Below are 24536 nucleotides of genomic sequence, written 5' to 3'. Positions count from 1 at the left end.
CTGAGCAAAAAAATAAAGCTGGAGGCATAACACTACCTGACTTTAAACTATACTACAAAGCTATAATAACCAAAACAGTATGGTACTGGCATAAAAACAGACACACTGGTCAATGGAATAGAATAGAGAATCCAGAAATCAACCCACACAGCTACAGCCATCTGATCTTTGACAAAGGCATCAAGCCTACTATACACTGGGGAAGAGACTGCCTCTTCAGCAAATGGTGCTGGGAGAACTGGATATCAATATGCAGGAGAATACACTAAAGTAAACTCTTAAATTAAAGAATTAAATATACACCCTGAAACAATAAAACTTCCTAAAGAAAACATAGGAGAAACACTTCAGGAAGTAGGACTGGACACAGACTTCATGAATATGATCCCCAAAGCATGGGCAACCAAAGGAAAAATAAACAAATGGGATTATATCAAACTAAAAAGCTTCTGCACAACAAAAGAACAATTAACAGAGTTAAAAGACAACCAACAGAGTGGGAGAAAATATTTGCAAAATATACATCTGACAAAGGATTAATATCCAGAATATACAAGGAACTCAAACAACTTTACAAGAAAAACAAAAGCAACCCAATTAAAAAATGGGCAAAAACCTAAATAGGCATTTCTCTAAGGAAGATATACGAATGGCCAACAGACATATGAAAAAATGCTCAACATCACTCAGCATTCAGAAAATGCAAATCAAAACCACACTGAGTTACCATCTCACCCCAGTTAGGATGGCTAAAATCCAAAAGACTCTGAATGATAAATGCTGGCGAGGTTGCAGAGGAAAAGGAACTCTCATACACTGTTGGTGGGACTGTAAAATGGTGGAGCCTCTATGGAAAATGGTATGGAGGTTCCTCAAATAATTGCAGATAGATCTACCATATGACCCAGCTATCCCACTGCTGGGAATATACCCAGAGGAATGGAAATCATCAAGTCAAATGTATACCTATTCCCCAGTGTTCATCGCAGCACTCTTTACAATAGCCAAGAGTTGGAACCAGCGCAAATGTCCATCATCAGATGAGTGAATACAGAAAATGTGGTACATCTACACAATGGAATACTACTCAGCTATAAAAAAGAATGAAATACTGCCGTTTGCAACGACATGGATGGACCTAGAGAGAATTATATTAAGTGAAACAAGTCAGGCACAGAAAGAGAAATATCACATGTTCTCACTTATTGGTGGGAGCTAAAAATAGATAAATAAATACACACACACACACAAAAAAAAAAAAAAATGGGGGGGAGTAGGCATAACAATTGCAATTCCTTATAGTTGATACAACAAGCAAACAGAAAGGACATTGATACGACAATTCCTTATAGTTGATACGACAAGCAAACAGAGGGAGGGGGGAGAGGGAGGAGGGAGGGAGGTTTCAGTAATGGGCCACAATAATCAACCACATTGTATATCGACAAAATAAAGTAAAATAAAAAATAAATGTCCAATAGTAAAAAAAAAAAAGAAAGAAAGAAAGAAAGAAAATTCATTTTCTTTTTGCTAATGGCAACAGACGTTGTCTGCCAGCAGAGCAACACAAGAAAAATGTCATGCCTCAGTTACCATGACTGTGGGTCACTATGATGTCAGTTACCCTTTGTGCACGATGACCTAGTGATTAAACTGCTAATATTTTATTAGCGAGCGGTTTCGCCTTATGATCAGAGAAGCTTTCAGGAATATTATGTTAAACTCAAAGCCAGATGTCATTCATAAATCTCTGTTTTATTAAAATATATTTATCTCTGAGTTAGGCCTGGCTTCATAACACATTTCTCTCCTGCTTAATAATATAGGATTCCTTGTGTCAAATCCTGATTTCAGTGATGGAAATCCCACAGACAGACTCAAAACTACAATGTAAGAGAAAGTAGCATAATAGAAAGTGTATCCTATCCCCCAGCTATGGAAATATGATTTAACTGCTTAATGTACGAGAATGACTAGCATTAAATTCAGTCTGAGTTCCAACAAAAAAAAAGAAATATATAGAATTTTTCTGCAAGGTTTTCAAATTCATATAAGGGTACTTCAAAAATTTCATAGAAAAATATAATTAAAAGATAATACAAATCTGTTTATGAACTTTTTGAAGACCCCTCATATAAATGGTATTTTTACTGTTTGCAAAATGGTATTTTTACTTGTTTACTGCAAGTTTATTTTACTGTTCAATATTATACTTATAAGATTCATTCATGTTTATTCAATAAGCTCTAATTCATTTATTTTAGGTGTTTGTGTGAATTTACTAAAATCTATACATGAGATCTAACGTTGCTGGTCATTTAGGTTGTTTCCAATGTTTTGTTATTACAAACAAGGGCGGTATAAATATTTTTGTACGGTCTTCTGCACGTGTGTTAAAGATTCTCTGAAGCATATACTAAGAAGAAGAATTAATTTCTGTGTCATAAAGTATAAGCATCTCCAACTTGTTAGACATGGATAAATCAGTTCTACTATCTCACCATCCAAATACTAGATTACAAGAGTTCCTATTGATCAACATCATTATCAATCTAATACTGTGAGACTTTTAAAAATTTTGCCAGTGAGTGAAAATGGTACTTTACATGTTTTGTTTTGTGTTTCTCCAGTTATTAATCAGTTTAAACATCTTTGGTGTCATTATTGACATTGTCATTAACCCTATGGTTACATTTCCTTAAAGGACATATAAAATTGTTCTTAACCTTTTTTAAATTCATAAAAATGGCATTTTTTACTATTTATATACTCCTACAATTTGCATTTTCATATCTTTTGCTCATTTGGGTTTTCTGAATTATTTATTTTTTTGATTTATTGAAGAATTTTAGATCTTATCCTAGTCAGGGGTTATGGTGTCTTTTGATGAACTAAAGATTAAATTTTAATGTCATTTCATACTTTTAATGGCTTGTAGTTTTGTGTCTTGTTCAAGAAATCCGTCCTTACTCTAGTACATCAAGATATTTATTTATTCTTTTTCTTGTCTTACTGTCTGGCTAGGACCACAACTCAATGTCAAATAAAGGAAGTGACAGCAGTCACCCATGTTCCAGAGTTCAAAGGATTTTTAAAGTTTCACCATTGAGTACAATGTTTACTGTAGGTTTTGTTCTATTTTTATTATGCTTGATGTTTTGGCTTTGTTGATCCTTTCTATCGTATCTTTGTTTTTTCTTATTTCATTATTTTCTGCTCTTATATTTATTATTTCCTTTATTTCACTTTCTGGGAACTTAATTCTGTTACTGTTTAATTTCCATCATAGAATTCTGAGCTCATTAATTTTCAATTTTTCCCCCTCCTTTAAAACAAAATTCTCTCCAAAAGTGATTTTTGTTGCATACCACAAATTTAAAAGAAAATATTTTCATTATATTTTGTCTTAAAAAATTTTCTAAACTCAAATATAAAACCTCCTTTGAGTCATGGTTTACTTAGATATGGAGTTTTTAATATCTGAATGTATGAAAGTGTTTAACTATCTTTGTTACTGAATTTTAACCTAATTTTATCGTGTTTAAAAACCTAATCTAAATTATAATAATTTCTGAAATTATCAAGTCTTGGTTTACACCCTAATATATGGTCATTAATACTCCATTAACTTTCATTAATACTCCATTTATATTTGAGAAGAATATATTTTTCCCATCGTTGTACACAGGGTTTTTTATGTGTCCATTAGATCAAGCTTGAAAGTTGCTCTTATCTTTTAGATGCCACTAATTTTTTATCTGCTTGACACCAGTATACAGAAAAAAGATGTTAGAATAATCCACAATGGTGTTGGATTTATCAATGTATTCTTATAATTTTGTCAGTTTTACTTATGTTTCATCATAAAAGTGTCTACACCTTTAAGATGTTTAACAATCCCTTATGAACTATATGTTATCATTACGCAGTTACATTATTTGACCTAATAATGTTTTTTATATTAAAATATGTTTTGTCTGATATGAATATAAAGACACTAGTTTTATTCTTATTAGTATTTTTCTGGTATTTATTTCCACATCTTTTTACTTTCAACATCTGTGCCTTTATGCTTAAATATTCTCTTAAAAATAACACATACCTGACTTTTATTTACTTATTTATTTTGTCAATCTCTTTCTTTCCACAAGTAAGCTTATTTTAATTCCTGAGCTGCTTGAGTTTTTTTTTTTTTTTTTTAACCAAAGTATGAATTCCTGAAACGTGGCAATCTATTTTGTTCATTAATATATCCCATTGTCTTAAATAGTGCCTGGCATATAGTAAGTGCTAAACAGATCTTTATTGATTTTGTTAATTTCTACCTTATTATTCCATGGGCATTTTTCTTCCCTAATCTTGTCTTCCTTTATATTCAATTTTTTTTCTTTATTTTTCACCTCTACAAGTTTGAAAACCATAAATTACATTTCTACTTAATCTGTATTACTATTTATATTTTTATATACATAGATATCCTAACAGAATTAAAATCTAATGCTTATCTTTTCCAAACAAGATAAGAGTCTTAGAATGCTTTACCTAAGATTACCCCCTAATATTATAGATCCATATTTTTATTTCAACTTGATATTTTCCCTGACTCTCCAAATTAGTTATAATGGTCATAATTTTTACATAGTCAACATTTATTTATATTTTTTATATACATATGTCTATCAATTTCCTCTCACATTTCAGTCCTTCTGGATTTTATTTCCTTGTTTGTAAAGTACATCCTTTGGATATTCCTGAAGTAAGGGTCTGTTGGAAATAAACTCTTCACTTCTAATTGTCCAAAATGTCTCTAATTCACCCTAGTTCTTGGGTAACAGTTCAATAGGGTATAAAATTCTGAGCTGAAAAATTACTACTTTGAAAATATTATTTCGGTGTCTTCTGACTTGTATCATTGCTGTTGAGAAGTCAGCTTTCTTTTTTTTTGTAGATAATCTTTTATCTGTGGTGTTTTTAAGATTATGTGTTATTTGACATTCTACAGTTTAACTAAGATGTGTCTAGGTGTAAATTTTTTTCTTCACCTGCTTAGTCACTGTGTCCATAATTTATGGAATTAAATATTAAGTATTCTTTATGAATACTCTGGTCCCTGATTCTCTCTATTCTCTAGTTTTAGACTTTTCACTGGAGATTTTTTACCTCTACTCATTCTATCTTCCACATCACTGAAGCTGCTTATTACATTTTCCATGTCTTTGTCTCTCTGTGCTGAACTGTGAAATTTTCTCAAATCTGCGTTTTCATCCTTACTTTAGTTCTGTCTGGATTGCTCTTTAATATATGTATCAAAACTTTCATTTCAATAATTATGTTTTTTTCACTCTTAGAAGTTCTATTTAGATCTTTTTCAAAGCTATCTTTTTTGGATCTTGTTTCCTTCTCATTGTTTTTATTATATTTTAGTATTTTAAATGCACATTTTATGTTCTGTATCTAACAGTGCTATTTCTTAAGATCTTGGAAAGCTAATCTGCTATTTGGTGTTTTGCCATCTCTGAGGTGTTTTCTCTGACACCAACCAATTCTCCCCCTCTCCAAAGCCAACGGGGTGTCCAACAATCTAATTAACTTCTGATACTACTACCTGGAGTTAGTGTCAGATCCTGCAAGTTAAAGGGTTAAGTCCCACAAGACTGCACTCACTTCAGACACCAGTCGCAAGTCCTGTGGGAGCCAATGTACTTCTGATTAACCAACTGTAAATCAGAAGTTTTCCACAACCCCCTCTTCAGGGTCAATAATTTGCTAGAATGGCTCACTGAATGCAGGTAAAGACTTTACTTATGTTTACTGGTTTATTATAAAAAATACAACTCAGGAACAGCCAAATGGAAGAGATGCATAGGGCAAGGTATCCAAGGGGCAGGGGGAGCACAGAGCTTCCTCTGACACCTCTGTTAGGTGTTTAACAATTCAATTCAATTATGACACTAACTACCTGGAATTAGCACAGATCCTACAGATTAAGGGCTCAGTCTCATAAGCCTGCCTCCCACTTCAGATACCAGTCACAAGTCCCAGGCCTCCCATACTTCTATAATTCAGGGTGTAGCATTAGGGCTAGGGTCTGAAGCTCACAGACCCCTCAAGCCCATTCACAAACCCTTCACATGCAGGTCTATGAGCTAGGTAAAGGCAAAAAGGTCCTTGGAGCCTTGGTTGAAGAAGGAATAGTCTTTATTCAGCACACACACATCTAGGAATTAAACAGTCCACAGGAGAAACTCAGAAACTCAACTGCTACTGGCAAAGTCCAAAGAAAAACTGAAACTGAGCAGCTGCCAGCAGAGTAAACACCCTCTGTTGTTAGACAGGAGCTCTCTGCTGGCCAGCCTGCTTCACAAACTGAAGAACACACAATAGCAGTTAACTAGAAAGATACATGGGTGCACATGCACATTAACTCCACCCACACAACTTGTTTACAAGAAATGTGCTGCTGGACCCCCCCAGTCAGACCTGAGCTGAGGGAGCCTGACTAACTCTATTTTCCCCACACAGGGGTTTCCATGACCTTCTCTTTAGGTTTGATAATTTGCCAAAAGAACTATCAGGACTCAGGAAAGTGCTTTACTTACTATTACAGTACCAGTTTATTATAAAGGACACAGTTTAAGAACAGCCAGATAGAAGAGAAGCACAGGGCAAGGTATGGTGGGGGGGGGGGGCGTGGAGAGCTTCCACACCTCTCTGAGCATGCCACCCTCTCAGGACCTTGATGTGTTCACCAAACTGGGAGCTCTCTAAACTCTGTTGTTCAGGGGGTTTCATGGAGGTTCATTACTTAGGCATAATTGATTAAATCATTGGCTATTGGTGATTAACCTGATCTTCAGCTCCTCTCTCCTCCCCAAAGGTTGAGGGGTGGGGGATAGAAAGTTCCAATCTTCTAATTAAGGCTTGGTTTTTCTAGTGACCATCCCCCATCCTGAAGCTAGCTAGGGGTCTACCAAGAATTGTCTCACGTGAACAAAGGACACTCCTATTATCCTTATTACTCAGGAAATTCCAAGTTTATTAGGAGTTTTGTGCCAGGAACCATGAACAAAGACCAAATATCTTTCTGTGATATCACACCACCTCTCACTCATTGTAGATTGTGTCTTCGTGTGTTTTTTACTCTTGGGTGTAAGCCATTATTCAGGGGAGCTTTATCTGTGAGAATTCTGTGCTGTCTGGGTTGATTCCGCATCCTTTTGCTTTCCCCAGATACCATAAAGTGCTAGCAATCAGAAATCCTTTATTTCTAGACTTAAAATGTCCTAGACCACCCAGGTAGTGTAAATGCAAATCTTATTCCACGTGCCTATAGTTAAAATTACCATAAGGTTAGGGAGAAATTGCTACAGAGCCACACAAAAAATGTTTACATTGTGTAATGATAAAATAAAAAAGTTTTAAACAGAGGGAAAAAAAATAAAACAAAATAATTCAAATGACAAAAATAAATAAATAAATAAAAATTCCCGGAAGGGAAAAAAAGTCTACTACAGGCCCTAGACAAATCAGACAAGTTTACTCTTCTCCCTATGTCAATTGTTAAATTGGGTTATCTCCTTCATTCCACTGGTTCCTCAATCTCTTTCATTTAAGAATGTATCATGCTATATCATGATTGACTGTTTACTTGTACACTGCATGTGCCAAATGGTAAGCAACATCATTGCATTCATTATTTACCTTTTTATCCTAATACCTGACACGTATTTGTAGACACATATTTATAGGAAAGACTATAAATATTTGTCAAATAAATTAGGTAATCAGTTCTTCATCTGTTATATATCTTATTAAGCTTATTTCTAATATTTCCATAATTTTGTTGTCATTATGGATCAAACCATTGTTTTCATTATACTGCATATTTTATTATAACTACATATTTTGTTTTACTTTTTAGATCTTACATGTTTATATTGAACTTTATATATAAGTATATATTTTATACTTTACTGAAGTAGTCTTTATTAGCAGATTTTCAGTTTATCCTGTTTGGTTTTCTACATAAACAACCATCTCTTCTTAAGTAATGATAATTTGGTCTCTTCACTTCCAATATTTATATCCCTCATTTTTACTTCAGGCCTTATTAGTTTGGCCTGAACTTCCAAAGCTATAGAGAATAATAAGAGAGGCCAAAGACAGTTATTTTATTTCTGAGTTTAACAAAAAATAAAACACATTAAAAGTAGTTTTATCACGACCAAACTGACTACTAATAGTGAATAGTGGATAGTAGTATCTAATACTTAATAATCAAGATATCTCTTCATTTAGACTTTCATATTTAAGCAGCATCTTGTCAAGTCCTAAATCAAAACCTTGATGATTTTCAAAATTTATATGTTACTACAGAAAATTCCTGAGTAATTACCATGAGATCATTTGCTTGTGAATCATGATCATTCATGAGCAATAATAATTTTGTACATGATAATCATGATAATTAATTGTTTTTGAATTATCTGCAATAATTGAGCTTATTAAATAAAAAATTGTAGTACTCCTAAACTGGTTTCAACAGAAAGTATCAAAGAAAGTCTTTGGTCTCAGGAAAAGAAATCACTGTGCTTCTCTGAGGTGGTAGGATTTTCTTTAATTGTAGGAACATTGTGAATGATATACGAGGGGTTGTCAAAAAGTTCATGGAAAGATTCATGTTATCTTTCAATTTCATTTTTCCATGAACTTTTTCAAGTTCCCTTGTATTTGGCCCTTTTTACTGCTAACAAGTCTACAGGAGCTTATAAAATATATTTTGTCTTCTAATCTCACTTAGACTTCAACATCTGTCTCTTATTTTTTCTTTTGATCTATTTGCCTCAAACACTATTTTACACTTTATCTTATCTTGTACGTATTTATGAAAGGCAAGTCATTACACTTCCAGAACAAAGTGGAATCTAAACAAACCAATAAATAGGTTACCAATGTGGATAGTAAGGAAAATTAAGGCTTTGAGATTATATAAGACTTTCACTATGCATTCTTAAATTAACTACCCAAGAGTCACTTTCTGTGAGATGTAGAATGTAACCAAAAGTGGAACAATAATAAATATGATATAGATCAAGAAAAATCATGTTAAAATGTATTATTTTTCATTATCCTGTTATAAATTTAAGTCTGGTTATTAATAATAATATCATAATAATGGCATCACGAAGATATATTTAGTTTTGCTACCTTTGTGGTAGCTATAAAAATTAATAATTACCAATTGTCAAACTTATTTTTCTTAAATAAGGAAAATAATCTTCCCAGAAATTCAACTTGAAGGGTTTATGACTGTCTTACATCTCAACTATAATATTTTAATGATCCCATATTACTTGTAGATATGTTAAACTAACTACTCGCTAAATCCCTGAATCAGAAATCTTTGGGGGTAGGACAAGGCACAGAACACGTTAATTTACACAACTGAAAGCTCTACCAGGGGGACCATCTTTAAGTACCACTCAGTGCAACAACTCAGTATCTCTTACTGCTTGATTTCTATAGTCAACCTTATTCTTAGGTTATACCTAGAGTTCCACTATCTGTACCAGGTTTCAAGTTCTAGGTTCTTGAATGTAATAGCAAAAGGCTCAAATGTCATTACAGATCTCAAATTACACTGTCCTAAGGAACAGTGAGTGCCTTCTCCACACAATTCCTGGAGCTCACTCTTTTACATTGGCCCAAATTGCATCATTCTTATGATGGAACCAATAACTGGGGTCAAGGGAATGTCACTGATTGATTGACTTAAGTCAATGGGGGCTCACTTTTAGGACAGGAGGGGATTGAGAGAATTTCCCAAGTGAAAAAATGAGGAGGGAGGAGAAAAATGCATACCAGGTTGCCAACTAACCGATGACCTGTGCAATAAGACAGCAGTTTATTGGAATTATAGCAATATTGTATTATTTCACTGATAGCGAGTCTAATAAATATTAAGGGGAATAGCAGTATCTTTAATGTTTGTATTATCTCAAATCTACTGTGGTTAGGGTGGAATTAAGGCACTGTAATGAATAAATCCCAGAATAAAGATCCAATATAGCTGATTACGTGTAAAACTTTAGAATCAATAAGAATTCCAAAGAAATAGAAATGAACCATGTGTAAAAACCCTGTGAGATTGTTTGTCTTTCTAAATACTTATACGAGTTATGAGAGGAAACTTAAATATACCAAAATTAGTCTTGGTGAAGTAGACCAGCAGCCCAAAGTGAAAATTAGGATTCTTAGAAATGGAAACCAATTTTTTTCCACTTGCATCTATTACTCTGAAATTATAATAAAGGTCAAAGGGAAAATGTAATTTATTGTACAAAGATTCATTATATACACAGCTTTCTCACACATCAAATGCAAAAGCCAAAATATGCTACCTATGTTTTTAAAAATAGAAACCATTATATTATTTATGTGGAGCAATAATGATAACTAAGCTGCAAAGTTGCTGCCTTTTGCTATTTTCTTGCTGATGTGAATCTGTGAATAACTTCCAAGATAGAAGTATTGGCATTAAAAAGAGTACAGGATAAAACTCAGAAAATGATTGAGAAAGAAGTAATGACAAAGTGCTGGCATTATGAAGGTACTGAAGCTAAACTCTGAAACTGATCAGTAAAAAGAAGCCATATTAAACTTACATGGTCCCATCTCACACTGAACAATTGGGACCTTTAGAAATGAGATTTTGCTCTAACGCAAAATGTCAGAACATTTTGTTATGGACAAAGGGCAGGGAAATGACACAGACACCAGAAAGTAGAGAAGGAAATGAAACTTACAGAAAGCTAGTGATAGAACACTAACAAATTTGCATACTTCCAAAAGAATTTTAAAATCTGTGTGATTTTTCTTTTCCAAAATTTGCTTTGAAATGTTTATTCACAGTCTTTGGGCTGTGGTTATGATGAGGTGTCCAACAGATAATACAGATGATAACGGTGTCTATATTTCATGCTTTACTTCCAGAGAGGTCAATTATTTATTTTACAGATATTTAACTTCATAACAAATACAGCTATCCTTCACATATATAGATGAGTCTGTGCATCTATAATCAATATTTCATAGTTTTTGCAGATGCCTTTCTGGTGCTGTCAATGGTGTCACCAAGCCAGACTGTCCCTGTTAATCCAATCTTCTTTTGTTACTAGGAGTTCATATTCCCCAGAGAATAAACTGTAGCACAGGTATGACCTGACTATGCAAATAATTTTTCCATCCAGGCAAATTTGTTCTGTTCATTTAAGCATATATTCCACTGAGTTATCAGTACAAATTATTTCACTTCACTCACCCTTCATAAGATGAACAGAACCCATTTAGGGTTTAAGGAAAATAAAGAACAAAGACTAATTTTTCCCTAAGTTTAGTGACAGGAAATAAATCATATCTCAGAAGCTCTGGACATTTTATTAGTTCTGACTTTTTGCAATTCTATTGTCATTTGGACCACTAAATATTTGGAATTTGGAAAAGTTTATTTTTAGAATCAACTTAAGTATTAGTTGAGCATCCACTACGTGTTTAGGGCATAAACATAACAGGAAGATGTAATTTTCAAGAAGATTAAAATTTGTCAGGAAGATAAGACATGCCCCCATGAAACAGGAGATTCACTCTGGAGTGAATAGTACAGATGTCCACAGATAGACAAACACCTTTACTATTCTTTCATCTTTAAGAGTTTGAAGGGCAGATATTGAAATATTGAGGTAATCGTTAATGGGCAAGGTGAGACTTAAATTAGGCGCTTCTGGGAAGATAGGGATCAACAGAATAAAGGAATAATCTGGAGAACAGGTGGGTATTTCCGCATGGAAAATCACAAACAAAAGTTGAAAGGCAGGATAGCACAGGCTAGTACAACTTATTTGTAGTGGATTGAATTATGTCCCCCCAAACTCAGTGACACTTGAATTGTGTCCCCCAAGTTTTATATATTGGAAACTTGGCCCCCACTGTGACTGTTGAGAGGATGGAAATCCTATTATGGCAATTGAAAGGTGGGGCTTTGGGGACATGATTAGATTGTAGGACCATGCTGTAGTGAATGGATTAAAAAAGGGGGTCATGGGCCTGGTTCTGAGGGCCTTAGAGTAAATGAGGAGGTCAGTCTCTGCTCTCTCTACTTCCACTGTCTTGCAATGTGTGGAGTCACTGTCACCACCACCAGATGTAATCCTTGGACTTTGAACTTCCCAGACTCAGAAACTGTAAGCAGTAAATTTCATTTTCTTTACAAAATACCCCATCCTGTATATTTTGTTATATGCAACAGAAATGGACTAATACGATAGTCATATCGGCAGAACTAAAGATAAAGGTTTATACTAGAGAAAAGATAAGAATCAGGTATAGATTGTGAAGAAGATATACACAGCTGAGAGCCTTGAATGCTAGGAAAGGAGATGTCACAGAAGTTCCTGTGAACTCACAATGACAAAGATGATGTTCCAAAAACATTCATCAGGTGGTGGTGTGGAGATTTATTGGCATGAAGCATACCGGTAGCAGTGAGGCTGGTTAGGACACTCTGTAATCCACATGTTTTGTGATGAGAAATTTGTTCACGATGATAGCAATGATAATACAAAGAAAGAGTGTGAAATGGGATATATTGCAATGGGCAGATTTAATTAGTTTTTGAGACTCACTAAATGTCAGGGAATAAGAGAAAAGAAAAGCCAATCATGGCTTCAAAATTTTAAGCTGGAATAATTGAGTGAATAATGGCTTATCTTCATAACATGTTGGTGTAAATCAGGGAAAAAGGAAGTTGTAAGAGACTATTAAAACCACTTTTGAGGAACATATTTGCTCTATTTGAGGTAATATTTGGAATTATGAGCAGATTGCAATGTCCCAGTAGTTATTCAGAAGTACTGTGTTTGAATTTGGTGAAAATTTTCAGATGGGATTGTAACTGTGTTCCACAATCTTTTGGTTAGAAATAATAGCTAAAACCACAAAACTAGAGGAATTCCCAAGGAATGAGGAGAACATGGGTGAGCCAGAGACAGCTTTGAGGAGCACTGAATGGGAAGGCACGAGGAGAGAGAGAGAAAGAGGGAACAGTATGGGGGGGTGGGTGGGAGAGAGAAAAACAGATAGAGACACTAAACTCCAGGGAGGTGATTTTAATGAGGTGGCAACAAGTGCAGAGGTCAAAGAGCTTGAATAATTTGCGGACTTGAAAACCGATCAGTTACAGCCTTCCATGATACAATGAAATTTTCCTGAGATGGGAAAAACCGTTTAACCTCTTTTGCTGAAAGTTAGACATCTTTCATCTGGGGGAGAAAAATTGGAAGACTATGTTTCTGTAAGAAATTTAATCTGCATAATCTATCTTTGATGTTATTTTTTAAAGCATCTACTTCCCTAATGGTAAAAATTTAGAACTGTGTCATACCTACAAACCGATTTTTGAATAATGAATTCAGTCACAGTCATTTTCAATTGTAATAAATTGTAAAGAAATGCACTGAAGGATTCATTTCTCCCAAGTTTTCTTCTGACATAACAGGAGCAAAGAAGACATTTTTAATCAATTCCACTTTCCTACCAAAGGACAATATAATCTGGTTAATTTTCATATCCACCTGAGGCACAGGGCTTTTTGGACGTAGGTAGAGGTTTATGAGCACAAAATTGAGGACGATTAGCACTCAAATTAATGTTACATGAGATTCAACATCTGGTAAGTGTGTTGTCATTCTGGGTCATAGACCACCTGCTAGGCTAAATGTTCATACAATGGCAATTTATTCTGCATACAAATGGAAAAGGAATGATACTTAAAAATTTTTTTTTTCTAAATTTAACAGTATGAATGTAGGGGCCTCTCACATTTTAAAACTTCAACTAGGAGTTAATAATGGATCACATATTCACAGGATAAAACATATGGCTCAAGAGGAACAGAAAATACCTATGTTTTGCAAGCATATTTTAAAATAAACGAGCTATATAGTGCTAACATTAGTTTTTCTAGTTCATCTAATTACTGCCATTATTAGTATTGATCTCTCCTCTTTATCCACCAAATATTTAAGGGCAAGGAGAGATCAACCTCTCCAAGTCTTTATGTTATCTATATAATAGAGCCCTCAAACATCTGGCTGGTGTTAGTAATAGTGCTGTACCAGAAAATGCCAAATCCCCAGGTTACACAGTTGCCTTTTCACACAATCCCATTATTGGCAACTTTAATAAAACTAGTAAATTCTTGTTCATACTTGAGTGATGTAGTACGAGTATTACGTTGAAACAGAGGTTATATCTGTGATTATGTGCTACAGATTTCAAAACCAAAGCAACTGCCTGCACTTTGAAATTAAAAGGCAGAAATCACATTTTACCTTGTTTACACAAATAAGCCAACCTTTTAAAGAAAAAACACCAAATCTAATACTGCATGTAATACTGCAATGTGCATGTTAAAGTGCCTGAAAGTTACTCTGTTGGTCCAGAGAACTCTGAACATTTGCTGTACTTTTCTACACCGAGAGTGTCCACCACCTATTTACTGGCATTTTCATGCTTCTATAACATGTTTCTCATTGATTTAAATAGCCATGATCCTAAATTGTCATGGGGATAGTTTTGAGAAGTAAGCCTTTGCATTGTGGCATCCAGCTGCCTGACTTTCACTTCTGGTCCCTCCATTTGCTCACTGTGTGATCTTGGGCAAGATTGTAACCTCTCAAAGCTCCAGATGTATCATCTGTAGGGTGGGTGTGATAATATGCCCTGCTCCCCATGGTTGTTGAGTGAAAAAGATAATCCTGATAAAGTTCATGACACAGAAAAAGTGCCAGGTAAATCTTAGCTCTCAAACATTAAGGGATAACCTGATCTGAAGTCACCGAGGGAAGACTAAACAAATGATTAGTATGTTTTTCTTCTGTGTTTATTTTGTGATATTTTAATTCTTTAAATAATCATCATGCAATTTAACTCTCTATTTGACAGACATACGCTATTTATTTACCCAAACTGTGCCAAATAACTTACTGCAGTGTTTTCCAAACTGTGCTTTGAAAAATTGGGGTTTTGCAGAGAGGCTCGAGGCAACTATTGCATGTGGGATACACTGATGAGGGTGGTGGTCAGTATGCCAGGATTCAAACAGTTCCACTTTTTATTGGTGATAAATATTGAAGGCTATATTTGAACCATAACCATGTGAGTTCTGATTCTATGTTAAAAATCGACTTATAACTAAATCATAATTTAAGGATAGTTGGAATTTCATCTTTTCCTCTTTCTGGCAGTGTTAAGCAACAAAAGTTTATTAAATATCTCTGTTCATCATCCTTCATTTGAGAAGTCTGTAATAACAAACCAAAGCCTTGTTACTCAAAATGGAAATGAATTAAGTGAACCTGGCTTCCAAGATCCTGTGGCTGACATATCCCCACCCCAAAGTCAATCAGAGCCAAGCAATCCTGAAGCAGAGCATAGTAGCTAAGCCCGTGGTCTCTGGAATCAGACTTCCTAGTGTGATCCTGCCTTGTCCACTTTCAGGCTGTGTTTTTGGGCAAGTTACTTTCCATCTATGTTCCTTAACTTTCTTATTCATAAAATGGGGACAATAACACCAATCTTAAAATTATTATGAGGATGTAAAAGGCAGTGCACATAAAACTCTTAGAAGAGGGGCAGGTAGAAAATAAGCACTCAGTAAATATTAGCTCTCATGGTCATTAAGAATTGAGTTTGTTTTAGAACCATTTTCATGATGCTGGAATTATTTCCAAGTCTAATTATAATAGTCAGTGCATTTATCATTTTAAATTTTCTTCTACAACTGTAGGAAGGATGGTAACTAAATTAGCTTCATATTTTATTTCTCACTTGGTAATCTTTCTCTTTCCCTTTATGTGACATTATTTTCTTATATCTTAAACTATGAACATAAAAATCAAATTCTCTTAAAAAGAATCATAGAGAAAAATATTAAGCCTGCAAGCTGTCCTGAATGTCCATAGTTTCATAGATGGGGAAAGATGACCACATAATCTAGCCATATTTTATTGCTATACTTTATGTTTAGATTACTAAGAAAATATAAACAATGAAATATGACTTTGATATGGTATCTATTTGACCTTCTGATGCACGTAATTTTACTTTGTACCTTTAATGTTTGTATTTATCATTTTTTCCAAGTGCAATTTTTGAAATCTGCAGGGAAAAAATACCCTGAAAATAATAAACCATCACAAAGTCTCTTAGTTCTTCTCTGTCATATTTCAGATCTTCAGGGACTCCATATGTTGCCTCAAACGGTTGACTGGTCATCTTTTCCTCCCCAACAATATCTCTTGACTCTTGGATTCAAAAACAAAGAAGATGGGAAGTTTTTGGAAAAAGTATCAAGTAGGAAGCTGCCAACATTTACAGGTAAATCATCCGGACCTACTATTATCTCTCTTTATAAGGCAGGAAGTGTGCATTATTCATCAAGTCTTATTCATCATAGGGTCTATCATATAGTAGGGCCTGGACCCTCAAAAGTTTGAGGATTGTAATTAACTCCTTCTAATCTTTGTGGGTTAGTTAACATTGCTGGAATTCTGATTCCAGAAAAGCTTTTTCTCAAGAACACACACAGTCCTGGAGTGCCCACCCCCCTCTCTCAAACCATCATCCCAACCTCCATTATCACGAATGCCTAATCATAGGGCACTTAAAGAATACAAGCTTTATCATCATCAATTAGCAAACGTAGGATAAAATTTTGCAACAAACTATACGTGAAATTAAAAATATAGCAATATAGTCAATGACAACTTTACATCACTTGGATTATCTGTTCTGTAAGTATTCCACTCTTTTGCTATGTAATTTGCCAAGAGTTTTGGAATATGTTGTCGTTCCACTGTTTTCATATGTAATTAGCCAAGAGTTTAGTTCTCCTAAAGAGTATTACAATTAAATGGTGTTCAGCAACTCTAGCTGAAAATCAAGAAAATATTCACATGGAGTTGAACTCTCAAATTTATGGGCTGAATTCATGGCCAGGTTGAATTTATTCTGTCAGCTCTAACTGCATAATTAAGAATCTGTGTTTTGTCTGATGCTGTGTCCTCTGAGGCTTATCTGAACTTCGAGCTACATTCAAAGTCAGTGGGATCTGCACACTTGAATAATACCTGGGAGGAACAAGACAAGAATCAGACACATTTATGACAACATTTTTCCACAACTCGGGAAAAACATATTCTGCAGAGATAGGTGAATTGTTATAAACTGTCTCTCGGATCTCTCAATCAAGAAACACAACAAAATGAATAAATGATAGTCTCTAAAGGGCAGTGTCTCCTCTGCCTGTCTCCTCATAGATCTTTCACTGTTATACATATGGTCTTGGGATGAGACTAGTTTTGATATTAAAGATTTCGTATCTGTTAATATTGAGATATCTGTTTATAGCTTGCTAAAGAATGCATTTTGAAATGGAAGTCTGGAAGAAATAGTTATAAAAGTCTATTGTTACGATTTTTAGAATGTAAAACTCCCTTTGGTCTGCTGAGCAGAGAAGACACAGTGAGACACATGGAGACAATGGGGAAGCGAATCTTACCAATATTGGATTTTATTGGAAGCACCCAATTGAATGTAGGTATTTGAATCTTATATTTGTCCAATGTACAAATATTAGAGAATTCTAGAAGTTTATGGTGCAAATATTGCAAGTGCTGGGGAATTTTAGAAACATTCACAGTAAATCTTGTTTGCAAAACCAAGCAAATTTTTGCTAATGATTTTATTCCTTTTATATTCTAAAACATATTATAATGCTACAATTTGCATTTTCAAGCATTTATTAGGCTGGTGTATGTTTAAAGAGCCTTTTCTTTGTGTCTCCCATCTAATTCAGGCTTGCAGTAGATTTCTCATTTCAAATGGAGAACAAAATTTTAGCAAGCACAATGTTTTTCCTATTTCATTTTTTGAGCTATTGCATATAACCATTTCGTTACCTACACAAGAATTCAGAACTTTTTGAGCTAGTACCTCCATACCACACTGATGAATTGGATGCCGCTCTAGACATTTACAATTGATCTTTGTACAGGCTTTAGGTAAAATGCCTAATCCCTTTCTATGATCCAGTGAAAATGTCTTTTTTACTTTTCAGTCTTAAAAACCCCAAAATAAGACCTGAATTATGCTGTGCTATTTTACAAAATTTAAGCCATTGTTCTGAAAGTGTATAAAGAGAACTTCTCATTAACAGGCTATATAGGCTGCAGGTTTCTACTCTTTTAATATTTTTCAAAAAGCCTGTAAATTGGAAATTTTAAAGAATTTCTTCTTGTGGCTTTTGTATTACATCACTGATTCGATGGTTCTTACCTTACAACTGCTTACCTTAACATCTGCTCAGCGGTTTATATGCTCAATAATATTACTTAGCATTTTAGAAAAGCTATAAAACACCTAATCTATAAGTTTGCATGACTTGTAATTCTGTGCATTACAAATACAAAAGCACATTTTTACTGACTTTCCTAACACACAGCTCCACCTTTACTGCAACCATGTTTCACTCTATTATCTCTGTGTATTTCTGTTAATTAGACATCCATCTCTGTCTTAATCAGCTCGGGCTGCCATAACCAAATACCATAGAAAGGGGTGGCTTAACCAACAGAAATATATTTCCTCACATTTCTGGAGGCAGAAAGGTCAGGGTGCCAGCATGGCCAAGTGCTGATGACGGCACTCTTTTTGGCTTGCAGACAGCTGCTTTCTCACCATGTCCTTACATGGTGGAGAGAGTGAGCAAGCTCTCTGGTGTCTCTTCTTAAAAGGACACTAATCCCACCACGAGGGCCCCACCCTCATAACCTCATCTAACCCTGATTACCTCCCAAAGGCCCTATCTCCAAATGCCATCACACTGGGAGTTGAGGCATCAATATATGAATTTTAGGTAACACAAATACTCAATCCATAGCAATCTCATTGGCTCTACTCCAAATTTTAGGCCTTGTTCTGTCATTCACCCTCTAGCACAACCTCCTCCAGTCAAACACACACGCACACACAAACGCGCACATCCACACCAACATTCACATTCTAATTAGAGACCTACGTGCATCATTACTGTCATCATCAGGCCCTTTGTAGCAGTGGAAGCTTTGCTAACGGGAACTGTCACCACGTAGCATCACTTCACCTTGGTGCATGGCTAGCCTACCAGAGCCCATGTGCTGGGTGTTGTGGAGGTGATCCATTGGTGCCATTGACTGTTTGGGATGATGCCTGCCTGACCTTGTTACCTGTCAGGAAACTGCCCACATCTCCTGCTGCCAGCTCAGCTCTCACTGTTAAGAAGGCAGGTTAGGACTATCTACGCATTATACACTTCTTCGGTGTTCTGAACACATCATCTTCTCACCTCTCAAAGGGCATTCTGGCCATGTGGAAATTTGTAAATGCATGTATCTTTATGTGCCTGTAAAGGAGATTAAAAAATAATAATAATTAAGGGCCAGCCCGTGGCTCACTTGGGAGAGGGTGGTGCTGACAACACCAAGTCAAGGGTTAAGATCCCCTTACCGGTCACCTTTTTAAAAAATAATAACAATAAATAATAGTAATAATAATTAATAGATTTATCTTATTGATAAATCGGTCTTCTTTAGACTGAGTCTCAGTACTACGTTGCTAACTGTAAGGAATTTCATCAACTTTCCTATGTTCGCTTCTATAAGAAATAACAGTTTCTGGAAAATTGTCTCAAAAAGATTTAATAGAATTGAAGTGACTGAGCCTGAAGGCTCCTAGGGACCCCAAGTATATTCAAATATTGGCCTCTAGGTTTCTTATTATTCACCCAGCCACAGCTCCATAAAGCAGGATTGAATGAAATCGGTTGCAAAGGAGGTAACCAAGCTCAATGAAACAAGTAATGAGTTGTTGACTAGAAATTATTCCTATGTGGCCCACTAACTGTGACCCAAGCAGCCCTCAGTTAAGATCCTCAAGTGTGTTGTTAATATCCTCAAGTGTGTTTCTTCCTGTCAGACATCAAATGCCATCCACTTGAACATTGGACACTGCATTGTCCTTTTTATTTGCTACCCTGGTTTGCGACACCTGCAGATGAAGTCGTTTGCCAAAGGCTGTGCTCTGACTGTGTGACCCTGGGGCAAGTCACTAAACCTCCGAGCTGTTTTTTTCTCACCTATAAAATCTGCCAGACCCACCTCACAGAAGTGTTGTGAGATCAAAAGTATGTAATCCATGTTGAAGCAGTTTGTAAATTATCAAGAATCATAGAAGCGTTAATTATTTTTCTATTTTTTATATAAACTTTTTATTGAAGTGTTACATACAAAAGAAAAGTGTACACATTGTGAATGCACAATTGCTGAATTTTCACAAACAGAGCCCAGATAGAGAAAGAACATCGTCTCTACCCCAGGGGCTCCCTTGTGAGCTAATCCCACACCTTTCTTTCTTTTCTTTCTTTTTCTTTTTTAGAGTAGAGATCTGGCTTGCATTTACTTATTTATTTGTTTGTTGATTTAAAGTAATAGACTTTGTTTTTATAACAGTTTACAAAAATAACGGAGCAAAAAAACCAGGCAGTTCACATCCCCCCCACACACACACTCACAGTTTCTCCCATTATTAACATCTCACATCCGTGTGGTACTTTTGTTACAATTATGAATGAACCTCGATACATTATTATGAACTAAATTTTACATTAGGGTTCCCTCTTTGTGTTGTGCAGTTCTGTGGGTTTTGTCAAACACATAATGCCATGTATCCACCATTACGGTGTCATACACAGTAGTGTCACTGCCCTGAAAGTCCTCTGTGCTCTGCCTGCTCGTCCCTCCCTCTCTGCCTCCCTCCTGCCCTGAATCCCTGGCGACCACTGGTCTTTTTTTTTTTTTTTTTTAATACCTCAAACATTTATCATTTCTTCATGTTGGGAACATTCAAAATCCTCTCTTCTAGCTAATTGAAAGTATGGAGTGAATCGTTCTTCATTACAGGAGCACTACACCTTATTGCTCCTGTCCGGCTGTGACTTCGTATCTGCTAACCAACCCCGCACTGTCTCCCTCCCCGCTGCCCTTCCCAGCCTCTGGTAACCACCATTCTACCCTCTTCTTCGATGGCACCAACTTTCTTAGCTTCTACGTAGAGTGAGGACATGTGATATTTCTCTTTCTGTGCCTGGTTTACTCCACTTAATGTAATGTCCTCCAAGCTCATCCGTGTTGAAGCTTTAATTATTTGTACTGATTTTAGTTTGCTTTGACAAAAGGACTTTGTTTTTTACACTTTTCTTTTTCTTTATACAAGCTTTGTACTTTGAAATTACATATTCTTCTAATATGAAGTTGAGCTAGCGTCCTGTGGATCTCGAATTCTTTTCCTTAGCTCAGTTTCCTCAGATCACGGATTTTCTCAGATCCCTCACACAGGCAGGATTAGAGGTGTCGTCTCCAGCCACCGAGTAGGTCTACTGCCCACAGTAGTGCTGGACTCAGGACTGCAGCCTCATTGACAGAGGCTCTGACCATGAGCTAATCTGCCCCACGCATCTTGGTAGAACAGAGTCAATATCCAAGACACTTCCATTGGAAGACAATGACCAATGTCTTGGCAAGTATATTTATCCTGAACCAATCATCCTTAATACTGGTAACTGAGACATGGTGTTATTTCCCACTAGGTTAAAGAGTTGTCCATTTGAAATATCCACATTTTCATCCAGACATAATGGTTAAGAACTACACTTTGTGTCATATACGTTCAGAGCTTTTTCATTCATTTTGACAGTGTTCCTTAATGGAAATGGTTTTGGCATATGAAAATACAATGCATTAAAACAAGCATTCATAATAGCAGGAGACCCAAAAGATAATACTAGTGCTTGATATAATCGCAGAATCAGTTATACAATTTTTTTAAGTATTATCACATTTATATTAAGTCACATAAATGATGATAAATATGTAGATTTCTAAATAATATTTAGGCAATGCCAAGAATTTTTATGATCTATCCCCTAAACATACCGAATATCTAATCACCTTGTAAATATTAGGTATATAATAGCTACCTAGTATCTTTAATTAGGTTTAATTAAGAAAAAAGTTAACTTTGCAATACACTAAATTATAATGGCAAAGGGAACTTTTTCACTGGTTGCTTCAAATTTCAATTTCCCTCTGTTGAAACAAAGAATACATGTCTTTTTTTTTCCACAAATTGCATATGAAAAGTTAGGATAGTAATTTACCTTCAAGGGAAGCATATTAAATATAAAGTGAGCAAAAAGTCTTTTCTAAAGCTAGCAAATCACTCTTCCTTCCAAATCCCTGAAATATTTCATAGTCAAGAAATTTTCTTAACTCACACATATTAGAAAAGTCCTGGTTATTAACGAGGTGCTGACTGCAGGAAGAAAGTTCCGCTTTGGAGCTAGGGTTTAAGAGAAGGACAACTTAAAAAGCATCTTCCCTCATGTTATTTCACGTGACTATTACAACTTGGTGACATTGTGTCACCTGCCCTCTACCACTGAGGAAACTGTGGCTCAGAGTGGTGATACATTCATGTTCACACGGCTAGGGGGTTGAGAGCTAAGACTCGAAATCAGAATTTCAAAATATTGTTCCAGTATTCTTTCACTAAGACATATTGCATCTCTTTTAAATAAATTTATGATCCTTATTGGAGGCGAAGCATACATAAAACAAAGAAGCAATTATTTCATATCTGGATTCAGTTTTAAAAACTGAACATTTAAGTGTACAAATAAATTCGACTGAGAAAACTAATTGTGAAAATCTTCCTAGGGACCATAAACGTTCACCTCTTGCCATGAGGTGCTAGACACAGTAGGTGAAGAAGACAAAGGACTTTCCTGGTCTGAGGGAGGGTTCTATGTCTCAGACCATGATTCCCTTTATCTCTCTGCTGTTCATTTCCTTATCTTTATAGATTGCTCTGGCACACAACACATGGCCAAACAAGGATGATTCTGGCATTTTAAGAGTTATAATCTACAACATTCTACCACCTTCTTGCTGGCTTCTAATCCTACTGAACATCAACCCCGTGTAACCAGCAACACTGCTCTAATGTATCTTTCCTTCTCTGGATTTTTGTCTTAATTATTTTGCATGCTACTGGATGACACTATGTGTTTCCATTCATTAACTTTATTGGCTGCTGTCAGTTTCAAACCTTATGTGCTGTGCTTCCTGGGTTAAATGTTAAAGAGTTAAAATAATAAAATCTCTTGCCGTGCATGAAGACTCCTTCACAGTCTGACTTGCTAAAAAAATGACCTAACTAACCATGTTTTTAATGCCTCGTTAATTTTACTTTTAATTTCTTCCAAGTGAAGCATAAAAAATGTTTACATATGCATATTTGAAATGAACAATAATGTGTGTTTCCTACTTCTTTTTTTTTTTTTTTTTTTTTTTTTGCAATTAATGTTTCTGTATGGTATGCCAAGTGAAAATACATCCCAAATATTTAGACTCTGCTTTCCGGTGGTATTATATAGTGCCTCTTACTTGTCAAACATCTATTCATAACTGTATTAAACCCAGGCAATTCTCTGGCTGAAGCCCTCCTTTGAACTTGCTATTTATCTAACCTTCATTGTATCCCTGTGAGATTTTGGCTTCGATCCTGGTCACTTTGATAAACTCTCTTCAGCAGCTAAGGAGCCCTTTGATGACTCCTTAAGTCTCACTGGGAAGGCTATCTACCTTTAGATTCAGTCTCTGCCAGCATTAGATGTTTAAGCTAATTCCTTCATTTTTCATTATTTCCTTTATTTTCTTAAAGCAGCGGCATTAAAACATTCCTGCTGGTGGTACTTATTAATTTTTTATTTCTTTTCACTTTGTATTTCAAAAACCCCTGTCTCGTACAGGTAAAAATATTAATCCACAGCCTCCTTATAACCAAAACTGCACTTGGCTTGGGGTGAGGGAAGGATGGGTGTCTATTAACAGTCAACTACATCCTTTCCCTAGTGTCTTCTTCATATAAAGCACTTCCTGGTTTGTTATGCGTCCAACAATCAAGCTGACAAAGCACTGCTGCCTTCCACTGTTTTTATTTTCCTGATGTTTTGAAAATTACACTGACAGATTATGTTCCTGAGCAGGCTGCACTTGTTTCTGCTCTTTGGAGTTGAGTCACTACACCACTTTCCTACAACTAGCCCCATTGTTTATTTTAAATAAGGACAAAGAAAGCGATTTTTCTTCAGAAAGAAAACTGTTTTTCCTCCAACTTGCTTTCCTCTATTTAACAGAATGCCATTGTTTAGCTGCATGTTTAAACTGAATGGGTAGGCTAGCTATTTCATCAGTTCGAGGAAGGAATCCCAAATCCACCACTTGTAATCACCGCTCTTACAGGTTTATAGATTTTCAGATAAATGATTAATCAGAAAGAACAAATTAGTGCGAATGGAAAGACATTAGTTGAACAGCATAGAT

The 24536-nt window shown here is 35.4% G+C and overlaps 1 protein-coding gene across 1 annotated transcript in view; it reads left to right on the top strand.

The window, feature by feature from the left end:
* SPATA16 (spermatogenesis associated 16) overlaps positions 1-24536 on the top strand; it is a 241553-nt gene that overhangs the window by 181088 nt on the left and 35929 nt on the right. Inside the window, exons 6-7 of the mRNA XM_063078367.1 lie at positions 16288-16434; positions 17540-17652. Coding sequence (XP_062934437.1) covers positions 16288-16434; positions 17540-17652 — 260 coding nt within the window. The remainder of the gene's footprint in view (positions 1-16287; positions 16435-17539; positions 17653-24536) is intronic.

This window comes from Cynocephalus volans, chromosome 1 (assembly GCF_027409185.1).
Source record: "Cynocephalus volans isolate mCynVol1 chromosome 1, mCynVol1.pri, whole genome shotgun sequence".
In the NCBI taxonomy this organism is placed as follows: Eukaryota; Metazoa; Chordata; class Mammalia; order Dermoptera; family Cynocephalidae; genus Cynocephalus; species Cynocephalus volans.
This window is presented reverse-complemented; position numbering and strand designations above follow the sequence as displayed.